At 43.9% G+C, this 18,954-nt stretch overlaps 1 protein-coding gene across 1 annotated transcript; it reads right to left on the bottom strand.

Annotated features, from left to right (window-relative positions):
* Window positions 1-5,128: 5,128 nt before the first annotated feature.
* LOC124652896 (sodium/proton antiporter 2-like) lies at window positions 5,129-14,080 on the bottom strand. The gene is made up of 10 exons (XM_047191942.1): window positions 13,823-14,080; window positions 12,571-12,744; window positions 12,325-12,453; window positions 11,392-11,568; window positions 9,868-9,974; window positions 8,543-8,663; window positions 7,887-7,948; window positions 7,496-7,798; window positions 6,553-6,847; window positions 5,129-5,644 (listed from the first exon to the last, which is right to left on the bottom strand). Exons 1-10 carry the CDS (start codon window positions 14,036-14,038, stop codon window positions 5,525-5,527), a joined length of 1,704 nt encoding a protein of 567 aa, XP_047047898.1. The 5' UTR covers window positions 14,039-14,080; the 3' UTR covers window positions 5,129-5,524.
* Window positions 14,081-18,954: the final 4,874 nt, after the last annotated feature.

The raw sequence follows: 18,954 nt of genomic DNA on the forward strand, positions 1-18,954 counted from the left end.
GGCGGTACATTCTACCACCGAGCTGTGTCCTTTTGAGGTGGTGTATGGTTTCAAACCCATTACTCCACTTGACTTGTTGCCTTTGCCCATACATGAGAGAGTTAATATGGAGGCATCCAAGAGGGCAGATTTTGTGCGTAAGATCCATGTGAAGACTAAAGAGTTGATCGAGAAGAAAGGCAAGAGCAATGCCGCAAGGATGAACAAGAAGCGCAAAGAGATGTTGTTCAAGCCCGGTGATATGGTCCGGTACATTTTCGCAAGGATAGGTTCCCGAAGCTCGCGGAAGTCTAAGTTGAAGCCTCGTGGTGCCGGTCCTTACAAAGTGCTTGCCAAGATCAATGATAATGCATACTCAATAGATCTTCCGGAGGATGAGTTTGGTGTCGATAATTCTTTCAATGTTGTTGATTTGACACCATATGACGGAGAAGACCTTGGAGCGTCGGGGTCGACGCCTTTTGAAGGGGGGAGATGATGAGGACATCCCTACCTCACTACTACCTCCGTCATTAACAAATGAAGATGAACCTCGTCGTGAAGCTCAAGTCCAATGAAGTTCGGATTGGACCAATTACAAGAGCTCGTGCGAAGCTACTTAAACAACAGGTGAACTTGTTTCTAAACGATACTTTGATTGATGAGAACTTTATACCGCCTAAGTCCTATTACTTATGTATCATCGAGTATCAAGAGGAGACAAGCATCGCACGAGGAGAGGAGCAGCTGGACATGAAGACGGACGTCAAGAGGGCCGTGAAGCTGGACATGGAGCCGGACATGAAGATATCTCATGGACGCGCGAGGGAGGAGCGGGAGGAATGCGCGAGAGGAGAAGAAGAAGTCCAGGCCGGTCCGGGAACCCGGTCGGACCGGCCCCCGGACCGGCCAGCCTCGGTCCTCGGTCCTGGCCGACCGGTCGTAAACCGGCCACCAACCGGAGGGAGCGTATCGTACCGGACGAAACCGGAAACCTCGCAGCTTTCCGGTTTCCGACCGGTTGACCGGACCACCAACCGGACCGCCGGTCCACAGCCCGGTTGACCGGACCACGAACCGGACCGCCCGGTCCACAGCCCGGTCGACCGGATTCCGGACCGGACCGGTCCGAGTCCGTCTCGACCGCATCTATTCCGGGTCGGTTTTACTTGTATTTTTCGACCGTAACTCGTCCCGGACGCCTATATAAGTGCCTTGGACGACCCCCTAGCTGCTTTAGACCACGTTTAAGATAAACCCTAGTTCTTAGTTGTTTGCTCTGCAAAACTATTGAATTCCCTACACCATATTGCTTGGATATAAAAAATTCCATTGGGAATTAGACGGTTGCAACTTACCGCTTCGTGGTCGGCGGCTACGTGCGCAAGTGTGTGGAGTTGCGAATATCTTGCAGGGTTGAGAGCTGTTGCATTGGCGACAGGGACCAATCGAGAGATCTCGATGCGTCATACAAGTTATCATCCACTACATCGTCGTGTTTCTCCGCTGCCATCGCCCCGTGATCATCATCACCACCATTGCTTACTGAGAAGATCGGGCCACCCCTTATCACGAAGAGGCGGAGTCGGAGGGCTGACGAGGCGGTGACACAATAGGGGGGCGCGGCCCAGGCCCTGGCCGCGCCACCCTATCATCTGGTGGCCCTGTGGCCCTCCTCTGCTGGCTCTCGGGTGTTCTGGAAGCTTCGTGGAAAAATAGGATCTCTGGGCATTGATTTCGTCCGATTCCGAGAATATTTCCTTACTAGGATTTCCGAAACCAAAAACGCGAGAAAACAAGAATCGGCTCTTCGGCATCTCGTCAATAGGTTAGTTCCGGAAAACGCATAATAATGACATATAATGTGTATAAAACATGTGAGTATCATCATAAAAGTAGCATGGAACATAAGAAATTATAGATACGTTTGAGACGTATCAATCATCAATTCATATGCAACAACATTGATCACCAATTCATATGCAATAAGATAGGCGTAGATCATACCCAATCCACCATCGTCGTGCCGCTCTCCTTCCGTGCCTTGATCTTCTCATAGTAGCCGTGGAACTTGCTACACGACCCCTTGATCAAGTCCAACGGTGAGAGAGGGCGCCCTCGTTCCGGTTCATCTCTATGGTGGCGTAATCACCATAGTTCTTCTTCTCGTTGAAACAATCGAGGATGCGCTTGTAATACTTGCCCCGGTTTGGTTTGCGCCGGTGATGGGGCAAAAGCTCACTTGCTTCCACGCCTCGATGAGACATTCATCCTCCAAGGACCTCTACCTCGGACCACGAGTGCCGGCGGAACGCCTGCGCGTCCTCCTCACGCTCGCGCTAGTCTCAGCGTCGATCAGCTCCTACTGGACTTCCTCCTCACCTTCGTCCTCGTCGGACTCTTCTTCGTAGTCGTCGACCGGGGGTTCGTAGGCATGGCCGCGTATGATGCCGTTCAGGATCTCCTCCTCACCGGCAATCTACGCATAAAGTTACAATCTTTGAGTCGCCGCCGGTGTCTACGATGCACACAACACATAGAAAGAAAGGAAACGCACCTCGTCCTGGCCCATGGACACGCCGGACCCGCTGCCGAACACCTGCTGGGTGCGCCTGCCGTCGCCGGGGAAGAGGTCGCGGGGAAGGCCGGTGCCGTCCGTCACGTGGCCCTAGGTGCGGCGCAGGTCAGGCGAATCCTTCAGGTCGGGGAAGCGGAAGGCGCCGCTGCCCCGAGCCGTTGAATCCGGCGAGAACGGGGCGTTGTTGTCAACGGTCATGTCGCTGTCGCCGAACTCGGGGAGTAGCGGGCGCGGCCGTCCATCTGCGACAGCCACATCTGCGAGATCGACGGCGCGTCTGCGGTGTACCCCGCGTAGTAACCCGGCGACGACGGGGAGCTCAAGATGCTGTTCAGGCCGCCGCCCAAGCTCAGGCACGCTTCCGCAGAGGCCACCACTTTCGCTGCGTCGAGGGCGGCGATGCGGCGCCTCCTGCGGTCGGCCGTGACGAAGGCGCGGCATTCCATATCCGTCTCTTAGTCCTCCTGCGACATGGTCGCCGGCTTCTCCTTCGGCGCGACGGTGCGCGTCTTCGGCGGCGCCTTCGTCGGCGGCTTCGCTGCCTTCGCTGGAGCCCTTCTCTTCGGTGGCATGGCGCGGCGGCGAGGGTTTTTCGGGTTCGAGGCTGGATGGGAGATTGAGCGGCTGGCGGGAGAAATGAGCAGCGGAGGGGACAGGGTTTTGGGGGAGAAGATGTATATACTGTTGTTGTGTGGCTGACAGGCGGCTCCCACGCCCAAAATTTTCAGCCTCGCGAGGCGCCGGCGCGCCCGATTCGCGCCCTTAGCGAAGGGAGCAGCACGGGGTTGCCGGCGCTTCTATTGGGCTCCAAAAATCGCCGGCGGCGTTTGGGGCGCGGCGGTGCGAGCCCATTTTCACCCCCAGCCCCCAAAAAGCTACCAGGACCGCTATCGGGGGCGCCGGTGGAGATGCTCTTATGTCCCCCCACAACCCACCCACAAACTGTGCCTGATTCAGAACATTTGACAAGACTCAGATGGAAACCATGTAAGGGATCCTCCTCTTAGGATAGGTTCTTTGTGTCGGTGTTGTAATTTCGGGGGTGGCTGTCTTCGGATTAGTCCGGAGTGTTGTTCACAGCGAGATGTATTCGTGTTGTTATCAAATTCTACCTTCTATAAAGATAAGGTACGTCTTCATGTACTCTCAGAAAAAAACACCAAATGTATCTGTTTTGATTTGTTTGGGTCAAGCCGGTAGACACAAAACTGGCCGTCTGGTTTGGGTAGCCTCAGCGGCCCGACGTATTTCTCAGCGAGAGATAGTTTTTTTTACATTGAAACAATGACTTGAAGAAAAAGGAGAAGATAGTAGGATTCATCATTTATTCATACAAAACGTAAATAAAGTAGGATATGAGGGCTCTTCATCGGAGGCTTCGTCGCCGAGCGCCCGTGCTGGCAGCACTTAGTGTGCTTCATTGCTAGAGTCGAGGTTGATGATACCGGCAACTGTGGCCTCCCGAATGAATGCTACATGGCGGGCATCCTCCATGACCTTCTCCACCGTGTGGCTGGGCTTTAACCAGAACGTGATTCGTCTTGGCCTTGTTCCTCTCCCGCGGCAGGTGCTCGCCATCGAAGCAGTTCAACGCGTCCTCTCGCTCCTCGCGAAACCAGGCTGCCTAGTAGGCGCTACCGGCGTCGTATTATGGGTCGAGCCACAGCGTCTCCTTCTGCCGTCTCCGGAAGATCTCCTAGCCAAATTCCTTGCCTTTGGGTAGAGACGGCATGAGAACCCTGCTCAGGCTGATTGTCGAAGCCCTTCGGCACTGTCGCCTTGGGCGGCAGGAGGATGCCATACTTGACGAGTTGGGTGGCCTCGTGCCAGTCCACCCATTCCCGTACATGACAATGGAGGCCAGAAGGTTTCAACTAGTAGTGGTCTGTGAAGCAAGCAAAGCCAGAAGGTTTCAACTACTAGTGATCTGTGGAGCAAGCAATGCCGGAACGGCAACAGCGATGGATGTGTGAGCACTTACGCGTGCGTGCGATTGCTTAGCTATAAAAAGGACGGCATACACGCTATTGATGACAACACAGAAGATCAGCCATCGCCCGCTAGACCTGGCACGACCGCTAAGCCGAAGCAGCGTAGGTTTGGAAGCGAAGCAGTCCGCTGACCAGCCGCTAAGTGGGCCTGAGGACACAGAACATGGACACGCCTTGTGTCTACCGTAACGCATTTCGAGCCTTAATTTGGCCTTCAAATGCATCGGCCTGGACATGCCAGCCACTTTGCATCCTATCCGCGTGGACCAAAATAGACACGTTTGATCCGTTTGTGTTGGGCATTTGAAAATGTCCTAAACCACCCATTCATAAATTATAAGGTCGGGCATTTGAAAATGGCCTAAACGACCCATTCATAAATTATAAGAACAGGGAATTGCAAAGGGATGTTCGCGATCAAGAACAAGGAACTACAAATGGATGTTCGTTTGACATGAAAATATACCAGGAGGCAGGAGCACATACATCGCAGAGTATATATGATAAGGCATTCAGCCTGGGATCACCTCCTTCCAAAGAACAATGATAGTACCAAGTGATGATATTTCAGGATTACATGTATCATCAGACAGATCTCCTCTCTTTCCAAAAGCATACCGTGAAAGCTCATCGTTACAACAAGTAGACATCTCAAAAGTCAAAACCGATCTTCGTGAGTTTGAAGCCCATGTTTTTATCCTTTGTTGATAAGGGCAGCTACGAACTTAATTTACAAATGATCATTCTGCTCTAGGCTACACACACCTAACTTTTCTATCATACACTCCGAGCCTTTCAGTTTTGCTACACAAAATGTGGAGCTCAGTGCACGGTTTATTTCTCGACCATTTCAGCCCGTGTATTTATGAGCCAAGTTGGAAACATCCCCTCTTTGCCAAAACATTCTGAAATAGGGTGTGTTCATCTCCAATCTACAGTAATGTCTCTTTCTTAAAGGACCGTCATGGTCAACCTTTTATGAACCCGTGATAAATGGAATCTCTGCCAGTGAAGTGGGAAGAGATAGAGGGATATTTTGAGCAGCTAGGTAAGTGATGATACCGGCTACATAACCTGCAAGGGCAAAACCACTCACCTGCAGACACAACAGGTACCATGTCAACAAACAATTAACTCACAGATGCATAAACCAGTGTAGCATGGACACACATCACTTGGAATATGGCATGCACTGTGTTATGCAAACGTCAGGCAGTCAAGGTCACCAAGTTTTTGAACTCTAATGAAAAACCTCGTTTTCCTTGATGACAATTACAAAAGAGTCCCTCTAAAATGTAACTAGACTGGACATGATCAGAACAACAAGAACTCTTATTTTTTCGAAATGGGGCAGCCCCAGCCTCTGTATCAATTGATGCATATGGCTCTTTATTAATGACAAGAACTCTTAATCATCATCCAAATCTACATGTCATGAGAAGATATATATGAACTCTTGCTCTTTTTTTCTAATCCTCATACTAAGACAGCAGGATACAAACCCGTCTGCATATCCTGTGGCTAGCCATGATCTTTCTCTGATCGCCATGCTTTCATGTACCAACCAACTCACCAAAAATAAGTCATCAAAGAAATGTAGGGAGTCTACTCGTAATTCAACATTATTTGACCTATACTTCTAAATCCAGGACAGTGAAAAGGGCACACTTTGTTTGCTGCAGTTTTATCCCTATTAACGAGCAATAATATATTAAAAGAACTGGAAACATATTTTTCTTAAAATGCAGTGCCGAAGAGGAACCTCTAAGGCCTAAGCTACGCTGCAGTCTGAAATAAAAGTTCTGCCCTGAACTCTACTGAAAACTACTCAAAGAAACAATATCAGAAATATGGGTTGTATTGAATAAGTTTGAGAGTGAAAGATCAAAAAATGCACTCAATACACCTTGCTGAGGGATTTTTCCCCTATAATAGATCGTACTGTCAATTGTTATTCTGCTCTTTCACATCTCCTTTGAAGAGTTGAATAAAGAAGAAGTTTACCTTGCGAAAATACCAAAAGAAATCCACCTTTTCCATTCCCATAAAAGCCACTCCTGCTGCAGAGCCAATGATAAGCATTGAGCCGCCCGTACCAGCACAGAACGCAACAAGCTGCCAGAAGTCTGAATCTTGAGGAAACGAAGTCAGGTCATACATCCCCATGGTTGCAGCAACAAGTGGGACATTGTCTATAATTGCTGATGCAACACCAATGATACTTGCAATAAGGTCAGCATTTGGAATATTGGCATCAAGATAGTTGGCTAACTGCCTCAAAATCCCTGCAGATTCCAAGCTAGTGCAGAGAAACAGAAAGAACAAAACCAACAATTAGAAAATTAAGACCATCCAACTGGCAATAGAAACGAACTGAGAGTTAGAGCTGCATAAGAGCTTTCCTGCACATATGACATTGTCTTACGTGTATATAACATATTGGCTAATTATAGCCGTATAATGAATATCCATAACACTGGACAACAGGATTGAAGCACGTTTAGGGCTTAGCTCTTGAACAAAACCTAGATCGTCTCCTGCCGTCCCTACCGCCGCTGTTGCCGCCTCTCACCGGCTGCCGCAGGGACTCAGACACCGGAGGTTCTTCCTCTCAGAGGGCGTATGGTGCTTTTGAGTATTGAATCTCCGGAGATACTCGCACTTATAGGTCGTATTAATTCTTTTGAGATGACAGGTTTTTCTAGTTCTGCTACTCAGCCTTCTAGCGAAAGACTACCTTTCCACATCATCTTTAGCTATATCAAATCTTAAGCTTAAGATAATATATATATATTTGAAATTAGATAAAATGCAGACTAACAGTTGTAGGTCAACAGTCATAAAACCTGATATTAGCTACATGGTTTAAATATTCCACAGCTTTTCTAAAGGCGAGTTTCACATAATCAAGCTGACGTACATCCACGTTGGGAAGGGGGGGAGTTACCTGCCGACCGACAACAGAATACCTAAGAAGAATAGAATTCCTTGTGTATCAATCCGTGAAAGTGCCTGTGGAACTTTTAATCTCTGCCTTCCAGATTCTCCGTAATGTATCGCGTCTGTCAGAATCCAGAGAATCCCAAGACCAAAGAGCATCCCCATGAAAGGTGGCAATCCCGTGAGAGATTTAAACACTGGAACAAACACTAGGGCTCCAAGTCCAACAGCAAATACAAGTTGCCCCCGAGGAGCCATCTGTTCTGATGATAGCAAACTGGAAGATGCCTGATCTGATCCATTTGCTTCACTACATGAAACATATAAGAAATTATTCCATAAGGCTTCACAAATATTGCTTAATATCATGTAGCAGAAGTAGTCCTTTTTTAAAGAACCTGGTGAGCGACATCAGGGCCAGTGGGACCACCAGTGAAACTACGGAGGGGACAAACAAGCCCTGTCAGATCATAAGCCAAGTAGTTCAGCACTTTGCTGAAGCAGCATGCACAAAAAAAGAATAAACACACAAAATTCATAAAATGATTGGTTGCTCGCAATCGAGATCATGAGATTTATTCTGTATAATGTTTTCTTTTTTATAGGATAATCCCCATACTTGAGAAAATTCAGATTTGGAACCATCTTCCATTCAATTTATACTGATTTAAGCAATTCACCTAAATTTTGCACTACAAATTATCTCTAATAGCAATATGCAGTATTGACTAAAATTTAATAATACTGTTGGGCAAAAAGAAATAGCACTCATATAGGAATATGATAAATAAAAAGTTGTATTATCTTCTTTTTTTAGCTGAAAAAAGAATGAGCTGAGTTGTCTTATCTTCTTTTCTTTTATCAGTTAAAGTTGATCAACCTTTATAAGGTTCATCACTAACGACATGCATGATATAGGATGCCTGAAATAGGGAAATATTAGAGAGCTCTAACATTTAGGAAATATTAGTATAATGAACAGCTCTAACATTTAGGAAATATTAGCATAATGAACAATTTAGAGAAAATACAAGGATCAATGTGCAAATCTAACCTGTATTGTGTTTACAGTCGTAATCTGACCATGGATCCACAACATAGTGGTTGTCACATCACCAATTGGTGTCCATGCACCCCCAGCATTAGCCGCTATCACAACAACAGCGCCTAACAATCTGTCCCAATAAGCCAATGTTTAGTAAAGATGCCAAACACTCCTTGAAACGATTTATTGATGGATTGAAGGATAAAAAGTTCTGTAGACAAGCCTGTTGAGATATAAGGAGATCTAATTTACAATGTTACGCCCGTCTCTAACTAGGTCCTATTTTTTGTTAAAAATCAAGTGCTAATATACAACTTGGAGAAAGCGTCAACCTAACTCTTCAAGAAAATTTTGGCCTCAAATCAACACTTCCGCAAGCAAACTGAGAAGGTAATAGACCGACATACCACCATCGAGAGATAAGAAGAGAACGCTTGTAATTTGTAAAATTAATCACATTTCCTTTTCTTCTGCCTTTTTATTACCTAAATGGTATTATTATTTTAGTTAACCTTAAAATTATGTATTGCCGTACATTACTTCAAACACCCTATATATATTTCGTGAGAGCTGTTCATGTTGATTTGATACCATAAGTAGCATGGCATGCTCTTCTGCGCCAGAAGGGTGGTTAGCACTAAATACGTTTCCTATTTGTTGAACCCTTTCTTGTGCAGTAAGGTGCAACTATCAGTGTAAAACAAATTCTTGAGACGCGTGAACAATTGAACAAATGTTTCAAGTTACAATTATCAGTACACAATCTAACCACCTGTGTTAAAGCTCTCATGGACACGGAATTTAGGTTCTTACTTATACTGTGAGACCTACCCCCGAAGTTTTATTTAAAGAAAGTATACAGGAATGTTCTCAAGAACTCAAATTTTATTCAGCCAACCTCCCAGATCATCTTGACAACTAGAAAGCATTTCTACGAAATATTTTGATCAGCACAGCTTGAGCGAATGTTGGAGCGAAAATTAGCCTATGATACGTCAGTAATAGATCTAAGAAAGTAAATCTGGGCTTATGGAGAATTGGAGATATAGCAAAATCATACAACGAAAACTTAAACTTGCCTAACTTGAGTGTGCCAAAGTATGGTATTGAACCTATGTGTTTTCATGAAAAGAATGGTAGAAATACGATAAGAGATTAAGAGGACAATTTTAAACCAGGTTTTTACTACTGTTTACATTGTACAGATTAAGAAAAAAAATTCAAACTAAGGAGAATACGTGAATTAGATCATTGAAAGCAAATATGTTGACTTCAGAGCAAAAGAATTATAAAATTATGTACAAAAGTAATAGCTGAGATAATAGAGGTCATACTTTCTGTACTCTGATGGAGGTACTAGTTTCCGCAGCAATGACACCATGACAATAGTCGAAGTCAAGTTGTCGAGTACAGAACTCATAAAGAAGGTAACAAAGCCAATCTGAAATAAGAAACAATTTATCCATCAAAAAATAACATGATAGTTAATGGCTGTGAAATAAAAGGTTAGTCTTGTAAGGTTACACGGCGAATCAGTGAGTGGTCGAGCAACGGCATTCTTTTATTCACCAAAGACAGATCCAAAAAAAAAATGAACCCAAGGTTAAGATCAACAGAAGGACTTGTATCCAATTTTGGACCGGAAATTGGACCAATGGTTGCTCTATCCGGCCCCTTTGCTCCAGATCTCTACAAGGCCATCCCACCATCCATCCACCTCAGGCGAATGGTGGCTGAACCCCTTTTTGAGGATGAATGAATTGCAGACATCAGGAATCTTCTGCATATTACAACTTTCCCCAAAATGCAAACAGAGATATCAATCTCCTCCCTGATGCAGGAGATTTATGATCTGGAGATGGGAGGGAGGTGTCAGGGAAGTACTCTACTAGTTCTGTCTATCACATCTCTTTCCAGGTGCAGTCCCTTTCATGCGCTTTTTGGAAGCCATGGGCAACTCTAAGCTGATTTTTTTGCGTGGCTTGCCATTCTGAAGCGTTGTTCGATGGCTAATCGAGACCTCCCACACAGTGACGCCTTTTATTCTGTCGGCCATCCGGGGAACATATTGATCACCACAAATCATCGCCCACGAATGCACCTCCCCTTGGATGGTCATCATGAGACAGCCGACCTCTGGACACATAGTACAGAATATGGCAGAGTTTCCCAACTAAAGTTGCCTGAACTAGATAGGTACAGTGTGATGGCAGATAAAGATTTGACAAACAAGTTGTTAAGCTTCATGCACTAGCCACTTGAACCAAAAGTCCGAACTGATGGAAAGGGCTAGGCAATCTACTTGTACACGTCAACACAAGTATGAACATCAAATCTGCTGAGTCACTGGAATTAGAGCTGCGTTAGTTGGTAAGGTATATAGATGAATAGGGAACCAAGCATCTCAAAGAGAACTGTGCAACAGTAGCAAAACAAGACAAGTGGAAGATTTCTTTGGTGAAAGTTTTAAGGTTTTCTCTGGATTGAATTACCAGGGGTGGAGAATTATTCAGTTCAAGGTGAAAGACAGATACCATCGAAGTGGAACCACGTGTACTGTGAAGGTTGCTTTTTCTCTATTGACATAGGTCACTAAATATAAGTTTATTTTGTGGGGAGACACTCAATATAGATCATAAGTTCAAAACATCTATCTGTTCTGGACAAATAGATGTCTGCTATAACCGCAAAAGGTGTGGCTCTAGAACACTTTGGTACTACCCCCTGGTTTACCACTGGCAACTCATTCCGGTGTGTTGGTTTCTCATAGTAGCACACTGCAAATTACTATAAGTATAAGAAGTATAGAATGTAATAAAAACTTCATTGAGCGAAATATAAAAATAAGAAAGACTCACCACCCAGAGAAGAGTCTTAGGATTTCTAGTAGATATATTGTCAGTCACCAGCTTAAAACCTTGATGTGAATCAACAATCTCCACAATGGTCATTGCACCAAGCAAGAAAAACACTATTTCACTAACTTCAACAGTACTCTGACTCAACTCTTGAACAGCTACATCGGTCGAGGGAGCCTAAATCATATGAAGAACAGAAAAGGAACAATAAAGATCAACTAATGAGTATCATCTAACACAGTCTTAAATATATTCATAACATAAGGATTATATCATTGTAATGAAAATGTAAATCATCCTAGTGAATTATGGTACTTCCTAACTAGATACCCACTAGCAAAGAAGGGACATCTTATTCATCTTCATGGCAAAGTCTAGCTTAACATCTGAGGATGCAAACACACAGGCATAAATCCAGAATAACTTTTTAAAACAAGTTGATTACTTTTGAGTCCCTTAATGATCAATATGAACAGCAACTAAACATTGCTTGTAAGTCGTACTACCTCTGTACCGAATTATAAGATGCTAAAACATCTTCTAAATCGGTACAGAGGGAGTAACTAGCAACTAAGCACCATAATCCACTCCCATAATAATGGAAATGTAATTAGCATATACATGAAGAATGTCATAATGTCTTTAACACTGATTGCAGTTGAAAGACATGCAGACTTATCAGGGAAGTTCTTGTTTTGTTATTACATAGAAAAACTAAGAAATGGAAACATAGATGAGAACAAGGAGGACATCCAGCCAATATGAACGTCGAATAAGTTGCTCTCTCCTTAAATTATTTAAGGGTGCGTGCATATATCAACTGTTATCAAGACAATTCAACTGAGAAAAATCTCAAAGTGATGTTCAAGAGAGACCATCGACTCTCAGAAGATTTCTGAAGTCTCAAAGATAACTTCACAGATTATAGCTTACCCCAATACTTCTGATAACCCATAAGCAAACAGCCATCAATAATCCAACTCCGCTTTTATTAAATGCTAGTGATTCCTCAAAAATGATACCTGCATAGCCAAGTGCAAATACTAGCACCATTGCAATGTCCTGCAAAAGAAAACATTTCAACCATGTTCGCAAGAATCATTACCACAACATACATAACTAGAAACTACATAGTTCAAACTGGTAAAAAATGAACGAAGATACTTCGAATCTACAGACCTGGTTAGCAGCAACCCAGGACTGGTTTATTGCAGCTGCCCCAGCCAAAGATGTTGCAAGAATAGCTAAAGCTTTAATAAGATCATTCTTTGGTTTGTAGTTAGCTTCAAAATACTGCGAGCTAACTTCATCAACGGAGCATAAAGGGTCGCAATTTCCAGTTGTCTCTGATAGCTGAAATTTTGGCGAAACACGACGGTATTAGAAACTGCATAGAACACAGTGGGTAGTAGAAAAGGCAAACAAACAATGCACACAGGGGAAATCACTCTTTGAGTTGTAAAGAAGTCCTATGACATAGTGTTCTCTCACTAAATTCAATATAAAAATAACTCTCGATGCAACAGGCGCATGGTGCATGTTAGATGCATTGTCTGATGAAAGCATATGAAAGTTTGATAGCAGAAATAAATTCAGGTATTAAATAAATGTGCTTTTGCTTTTCCACATGAAATTGTTATCTAAGACTTCCATTGACAATCGTAAAAATGCAAACCAAATTTGTAGTAACAACATTATTATCATAAGGGCTTTGGGATTCGTGAATGATGATCAGTTTGAGCAATAACACTAAACAAAGCATTCCCAAACTATTTATGTAGTCACCAAAATGTGTCATTCCACAAGCGGAACATTGGGGGGGGGGGGGGTTATACACCCTGTTCCATCAGGAAAAGTATCTCTAAACTTGTTAGTTGCCGCAGAACCAGCATAATAACATACCTACGTACTATCAATCTACCGTTGCACAAACTTGAAGATGGTACAAAATGAGAACCAAAGTGGAAAAGGGGGATTTTCAGTAGTCAAACCGTACAGAGTCATTCCTTAGCCCAATAAGCAGCGATGTGTAGAATTTATGTAATATGCTATTGACTGACTGCAGCCATTTTTATTAGTGATTCTGTGCATATTGACCAACTGTAGTTCCTATTTCATGTAAATGCTTTTATGCGATAGTGTGAGATGCATATAGAAGCTGACCAGTCAGAACTCAGATCAGCAGTTTGCCTAAAAGCGTGTTCTTCGATTTTTGTTGCACTGCTTTTAGTTAGGAAGCAATCCTACATGTTTTTTTTCGCGGGTAGGCAATAATCCTGCTACATTGCATACCAATTCATTCAAAGAAAGCATAAGTGAACTGAATGTTTTGACTCTTGAGGTGGGCAGTTCGCAGATTCCGTGGAAGGAACTTGAAACCGCACAAGCATGATTCCATAATCTGATAAAATAAATCGCTCAAGTTCGGTACCTCGTAGTCGTAGTCGGTGAGCTCCTCGTCCTCGGGTGGCACTGGCGGCGGGGGCGAGGAGGCGGCGCAGAAGCGGAGCGAGCGCCGCCACCGCTGGGCGGGCGGGAGAGGGGTAGTGAGGAGGGACGGAGGGAAGTGGTGGCTGCGGCGGCGGAGGGATGGGAAGGAGGGGGAGGCTGCCCGGCTGCCGGCGAGCAAGTAGGAGGAGAGCGCCATTGCCTGTGAGGTTTTGCGGGGTGGCCGTCAACCGAGAGTTGGATGGATGAGAAGCCAGTGTATGTGGGTCCCGCAGCTCAGAGAGGAAATGCATAGGATAGGAGGAATCTGTGTACGGACAACAAGCCAAACTGAAACTGATACGCGAATATTCACAGTCACAGCCTCGTGGGAACCTGTATTCTGAAACTCGCTAAATCACACTTTTCAGTTCTTGTGAAAATTGGAGATTTTGTTATACATACACTTGGGAAAGCAGTTACAAATTTATCAATTAGAAGTTGTTTGGAAGCCAGGTTTTCATTTTGTTTGTAGCATTTTGAAATGAATATTCATTTACATTGTAATTCCACAAATGACACTTGTTGACAACAGAATTCAATATTAAATTTGTAAATGGCTTCCATAGAGAAACACAAATGACAGGTCTCAGCTCGGAATTGTGTTTACCCATGACATCATTTTGCTGGATTTCCCAAATGAAATGGCGGCCTAATTCTGTGGCAACCAAACAGCCCACCTATGAAATTTTAAAATGAATTTCAGGATTTCAGGTCTAAATGATGGATACCAAACGACTTCTTAAAGTTTTTAAGAGCGATAGGGTAAGGGATAAACCAGCGTGTCCGTTTGTGTCGACGTAGATATACGGAATCTGAAGTTCCTCTTCTGCTTTAAAGAGATGTCTACCCTCGGAATCAACTTTGATAAAAGAGAGGTCGTCAAACCCTTTCGAGAATCAGAAGAGGATCGTGGACAATCTTAATTGCCGCATTGCCTCATTCCTCATTACGTATTTGGGGATTCCGATCCGAGATACCGGGATCTTGATTAAGGATCTCGACCCACTGGCTGGTCAGGTTAGGATGAAGGCTACCTCTAAAGTCAGCAAAACTATCCTCATAGACTACAACCTTCCCATGTATATTAAAGGGCCTATACATTCTTCCGGAAGAAGTGCATGGCACCTTCGATAAGGAGCTATTGTGGTTCTTTTGGTAGGATATTAATGGCCGCCAAAAATACAAGATGATCAAATGGGCTGATACATGTGCCCCCAAAGATCATAGGGGCGTAGGCATCTTGGCCTCTAGATACTTTGATAAGGCCCTCATGTTGAAATGGGTCTAGCGGCGTGATGACCCACAAGTATAGGGGGTCGCAACAGTCTTCGAGGGAAGTAAAACCCAATTTATTGATTCGACACAAGGGGAGACAAAGAATACTTGAAAGCCTTAACAGCGGAGTTGTCAATTCAGTTGCACCTGGAAACAGACTTGCTCGCAAGAGTTTATCAGTAGTAACCGTTTTATAGCAGTAGCAGTAGTGAAATAACAGCAGCAGAGTAACAAAGACAGCAGTAGTGATTATAGTAAACAGCAGGATTAAAATACTGTAGGCACGGGGATGGATGACGGACGTTGCATGGATGAGAGAAACTCATGTAACAATCATAGCAGGGCATTTGCATATAATAATAAAACGGTATCCAAGTACAAAGCAATCAATAGGCATGTGTACCAATTATAGTCGTACGTGCTCGCAATGAGAAACTTGCACAACATCTTTTGTCCTACCGGCCGGTGGCAGCCGGGCCTCAAGGGAAACTACTGGATATTAAGGTAATCCTTTTAATAGAGTACCGGAGCAAAGCATTAACACTCCGTGAACACATGTGATCCTCACGTCACTACCATTCCCTCCGGTTGTCCCGATTTCTGTCACTTCGGGGCCATTGGTTCCGGACAATGACATGTGTATACAACTTGCAGGTAAGACCATAAACAATGAATATCATGATGAAATAATAACATGTTCAGATCTGAGATCATGGCACTCGGCCCTAGTGACAAGCATTAAGCATAACAAGTTGCAACAATATCATCAAAGTACCAATTACGGACACTAGGCACTATGCCCTAACAATCTTATGCTATTACATGACCAATCTCATCCAATCCCTACCATCCCCTTCGGCCTACAGTGGGGGAATTACTCACACATGGATGGGGGAAACATGGCTGGTCGATGGAGAGGCGTTGGCGGTGATGATGGCGATGATCTCCTCCACTTCCCCGTCCCGGCGGAGTGCCAGAACAGAGACTTCTGGCTCCCGAGACGGAGTTTCGCGATGTGGCGGCGTTCTGGAGGGTTTCTGCGACTTCGACTTCTCCCCGTGCGTTTTAGGTCGAGGCGAATAAGTAGTCCGAAGGGGGGCGTCGGAGGCCAGCCGAGGGGGCCACACCATAGGGCCGCGCGGGCCCCCCCTAGGCCGCGCCCCCCTATGGTGTGGGGCCCTCGGGCCTCCACCTGATTTGCCCTTCTGGCTCCGGCATTATTCTGGGAAAATAGGGCCTTTCATCAAAATCCCGAGGTTTTTCCTGAAAGTTGGATTTCTGCACAAAAACGAGACACCGTAACGGCTCTGCTGAAAACAGCGTTAGTCCGCGTTAGTTGCATCCAAAATACACAAATTAGAGGCAAAACAATAGCAAAAGTGTTCGGGAAAGTAGATACGTTTGGGACGTATCAACTCCCCCAAGCTTAGCTTATTGCTTGTCCTCAAGCAATTCGAGTTAACAACCGAGCGATAAAAGAACTTTCACGAACACATTTGCTCATATGATGTATATATTCTCATGATATGGCTAATACTTAAGCAGCTCATAATAAGATACATGCAAATAAGATCATCTAACAGCTATGTCAATCATGAAGAGGTACCAACAATTAATAATAAGCATCATGAATCATGTATATAAGCAGGATTGCAATGTTCATAAAAGAGTATGATAAAGTGGTATCTCGCTTGCCTGTATTTGATCGGCAAAACATAAATGCCCGGGCACCTCTGGAGTTCATAGAAAGACTAGAAGTAGCGATTGTCAAAAATAAAGGCATCAAAGTTATACCACAATCAATCATATTTTGAGACAAGCATATTATACTAAGAATGACAGTTGTGCTCTCAAGAAAGTGCTCAAAGAAAGGATGGAGACACAACACAAAAGTAAAAGATTGACCCTTCGCAGAGGGAGCAGTGGATTAACATGCGCTAGAGCTTTTCATTTGTAAAGCAGGAGTAAAATTATTTTGAGAGGTGTTTGTTGTTGTCAACGAATGGTAATGGATACACCAACTACCTCGCCAACCGGACTTTCAAGAGCGGCTCCCATGATTTATTTGCATTTTTATGTGGCACTCCTTCCAACCTTTCTTACACAAACCATGGCTAACCAAATCCTCGGGTGCCTGCCAACAATCTCATACCATGAAGGAGTGCCTTTTTAGTTAATTTTATTATGATGATGACACTCCCCCCAACCTTTGCTTACACAATCCATGGCTAACCGAATCCTTCGGGTGCCGTCCAACAATCACAAACCATGGAGGAGTGTCTATTTAAGTTAATTAATTCGGGATCGGGAATCCCATTGCCAGCTCTTTTTGCAAAATTATTGGATAAGCGGATGTGCCACTAGTCCATATGAGAGTCCGTCAAAAGTAAATGACAAGGTTGAAAGCTAAACACCACATACTTCCTCATGAGCTATGAAACATAAACACAAATTAAGAAGCATTTTGAAGATTTTAAAGGTAGCGCATGAGAATTTACTTGAAATGGTTTGAAATGCCATGCATAGGTATTTATGGTGGACACTCTGGAATAACTTGGTTTTCATGAATTTGGAAGCACGAGCAGCGTTCCTGCTCAGTACAAGTGAAGGCTAGCAAAAGACTAGGGAGCGACAAATCAAGAGAGCAATAACTGTCATAATCATGCTTGCGGCAAAATAAATTAACTGAGGCATAAAAGTGATACAAGAACTCTGAAACAATGTAAATCATTGAGGCTTAATTGACTCTTGTTCAGTCATATGCATGCGTGAGCATGTGCCAAGTCGATATAAATGAATTATTGAGAGGAGGATACCACAATGCCATACTTACTTATGAATAAAACAATGCAAGCAAACATCCATGACATGCTACTCATATTAATAAATTGGAGCTAAACATGAGAGATCATGAACTACAAAACTTTCTTAAATAACATATACCTCACATGAACCAACTAAGCATGCTCACATGGATGAGTATATGTACAAAAATGAAAACAAATAGAGTTCATACCAGCCTCTCACCACAATCGGATTGTCGTAGATCGTCATTATTGCCTTTTCACTTGTGTAGCTTGGATAATATGAAATGAAAACCACGCTCCAGCCACCGAAGACCATTGAACTCATGATGAACTTTACAAACCAAAGAAGAACAGCAAATATTTTTGGTGTTTTCGAATTTGAGAACGAGAACAAAAGGAAACAAACAAACAAAGCAAAATCTTTTTGGGTTTTCTTATAGCAAACTAGCAATAGCAAATAAAGCGAAACAAATGCAAGAAACCAAGATAAACAAATGATGAAGAGAAACAACAGAAATATTTTTGGTCTTTTTGTGTTTTGGGAAAGAAACAAAGCAAGAACAAGAAATAGCAAACTAAAAGAAACACAGAAAAGCGAAATGGCAGAAATCTGCCAAAACCTGACAGCAGTACAGAAATCGATTTTTACAAAAATCTTACGTTGCTCAGTTCGAAAAGTGTTCAACTAATGAAAGTTATATAACAACCTGGGGAACCTGCACAAAAATTGGCAACTCAAAATAACATTCTGGCTGTGCGCACGAATTTTTACGGTAACAGCCCAGAATCTGTTTTCAGGCAGCACTTCCCAAAATATCATCTTCCTCTCATTAGAAAACCACTCAAACAAACTAAACAAGTATATACAAGTATCCAGCAACCATAATATGCAAAGAATGAGTGATGCCGGTATACCTACCCCCAAGCTTAGGCTTTTGGCCTAAGTGGAGTTCAACCCCAGCGAGGGTCTGGGTTCCACGACGGTGGATCA

This window comes from Lolium rigidum, chromosome 5 (assembly GCF_022539505.1).
Source record: "Lolium rigidum isolate FL_2022 chromosome 5, APGP_CSIRO_Lrig_0.1, whole genome shotgun sequence".
NCBI lineage: Eukaryota > Viridiplantae > Streptophyta > Magnoliopsida > Poales > Poaceae > Lolium > Lolium rigidum.